At 31.0% G+C, this 1,669-nt stretch overlaps 1 protein-coding gene across 1 annotated transcript; it reads left to right on the plus strand.

Moving 5' to 3' along the window:
* Positions 1 to 136: 136 nt before the first annotated feature.
* Positions 137 to 1,392, plus strand: LOC105456134. Its single transcript, XM_011699953.1, has 4 exons — positions 137 to 325; positions 650 to 758; positions 852 to 979; positions 1,066 to 1,392. Exons 1-4 carry the CDS (start codon positions 173 to 175, stop codon positions 1,090 to 1,092), a joined length of 417 nt encoding a protein of 138 aa, XP_011698255.1. The 5' UTR covers positions 137 to 172; the 3' UTR covers positions 1,093 to 1,392.
* The last annotated feature ends 277 nt before the right edge of the window (positions 1,393 to 1,669 follow it).

Below are 1,669 nucleotides of genomic sequence, written 5' to 3' on the forward strand. Positions count from 1 at the left end.
CTTTCTCTTTCCAACTTATTTACTCATTCATTTACTAATTAATTAATTAACTCACTTCTTCCTATTATCAGTCATTTATTTATTTATAATTCTTGTAAATATACACACAGCATAAAAATTGTATGTCCAGACCAATATTTCCACTACTGGAGCTTCAACTGTTGCTTCTGCTATGGCAAGATCTATCATTCCTCTGGCATCTACTACAAGATCTGCTGTTCCTCCGGCATCTACTGTGACAACTAGCTCTTTCGTTCCTTCGGCATCTACTGTGACAAGAACAAGATCTGTCGTTCCTCCGGATGCATGTTCTGCTGCACTTTCTGTAAGTTGCACATTTATATTATAAACTTTTATCGCTGTATCTCTCTCTCTCTCTCACATACACACATACACTCACTCTTTCACGCAATCATGCTTGTTAAACTTCCTTTTTAAACTCTAATATCAAATTTATTTATTATAATTATTGTCATGTACTTGTGCAATTTTAAAATGTAATCAAAGTCATAAAATATTATAATTATATAATATTTGTGAGAGAATAATTAATTTCACTAATTAATTAATCAAACTTATTTATTGTAACTTGTATTTTATTAAATTTTGTTTTATTTTGATTCTTGTACATTTATATTTGTCCAAACAGACACGTGTTTCTACCACCGCTTTTCTAACGGAACCATCCTTTTTAACCACTAACCAAGCCACCGCGTCTCCTGAGGTTGCACGTGCTAATACCCACACGAATATTCAACGTAATAGTTATTATTAATTACAACCAAATGATTAAGAAAATTCTTAACAGAATAATTAATGAGAACGTTTAATTTATTTTATCATATTTACAGAGAGGCGACCAAGAGGTACGCGGGCAGGAGCGTATCGGCAACAAGAGCGCTTCATGCGCTTTTTGTACCAGCTTTCTTCGGCGCATAATAATTGGGGACGTAGGAGACAACATCCCAATGCAAAAGAGGTATTAATTTTTTTTCACGTCCGTCTAAAATATCGTGTCTTGTTATAATTTAAAATAAATACTAAAAGAAATATTATTCTTTTTAGCGACGTCCGCCATCCAGGCAAGAATAAGAAGATGGTTTTATCAGTTTTATGTGTTTTCTAAAATAAGATTTTTTTTTTAAGAGTGATCTCAAAGGGAGGATTACCATTGACAGAGCCGAAGCCAATCAGAATTCGCGCTGGTAGTAAGAAAAGCAGAAACTGTCGACTACCAGCGCGAGTTCTGATTGATTTCTGCTTTTCTGTTTTTTGTTTTCAAGGTTAATTCTCCTTAAGAATAGATTAAGTTTTTGATATCGCATAAGAGATCTTTTTTTTGTTTACGTAAAAGTATATGTAAAAGTTTTATTTTGTTGTGCGTACACAATGTGAGATTTTATTTTTTTTTTTGTTCTACTTTGTAAAACTTTTTACATAATAATAAATATGTATTCGATTCGTGTTCTAAAAATTATAATTTTGATATATTTTCTTTACTTTCCATTTCACTTTGTCCTCCTTTCAAACAGTTGCCTTTTAAAAACATTTACTATATAAAGCAATAATATTATAATAAAATTGTTTAATTTATTTCCTTTTTCTTGTAAAGCTCTTTATAATTAAATTTAATTTATTTTGTCTTTCTGTTCTTGAGAGAATGTGTGGA

Source organism: Wasmannia auropunctata, unplaced genomic scaffold (assembly GCF_000956235.1).
Source record: "Wasmannia auropunctata unplaced genomic scaffold, wasmannia.A_1.0 LD335766.1, whole genome shotgun sequence".
In the NCBI taxonomy this organism is placed as follows: domain Eukaryota; kingdom Metazoa; phylum Arthropoda; class Insecta; order Hymenoptera; family Formicidae; genus Wasmannia; species Wasmannia auropunctata.

What these genes read in the sequence shown, in the direction of transcription:
- LOC105456134 (XM_011699953.1), top strand. Translation starts at nt 173, where the DNA reads ATGGCAAGATCTATCATTCCTCTGGCATCTACTACAAGATCTGCTGTT. An exon ending in TACCCACACGAATATTCAAC is followed by an intron (nt 759 to 851) that starts GTAATAGTTATT and finishes TCATATTTACAG; the next exon opens with AGAGGCGACCAAGAGGTACG. An exon ending in AACATCCCAATGCAAAAGAG is followed by an intron (nt 980 to 1,065) that starts GTATTAATTTTT and finishes TATTCTTTTTAG; the next exon opens with CGACGTCCGCCATCCAGGCA.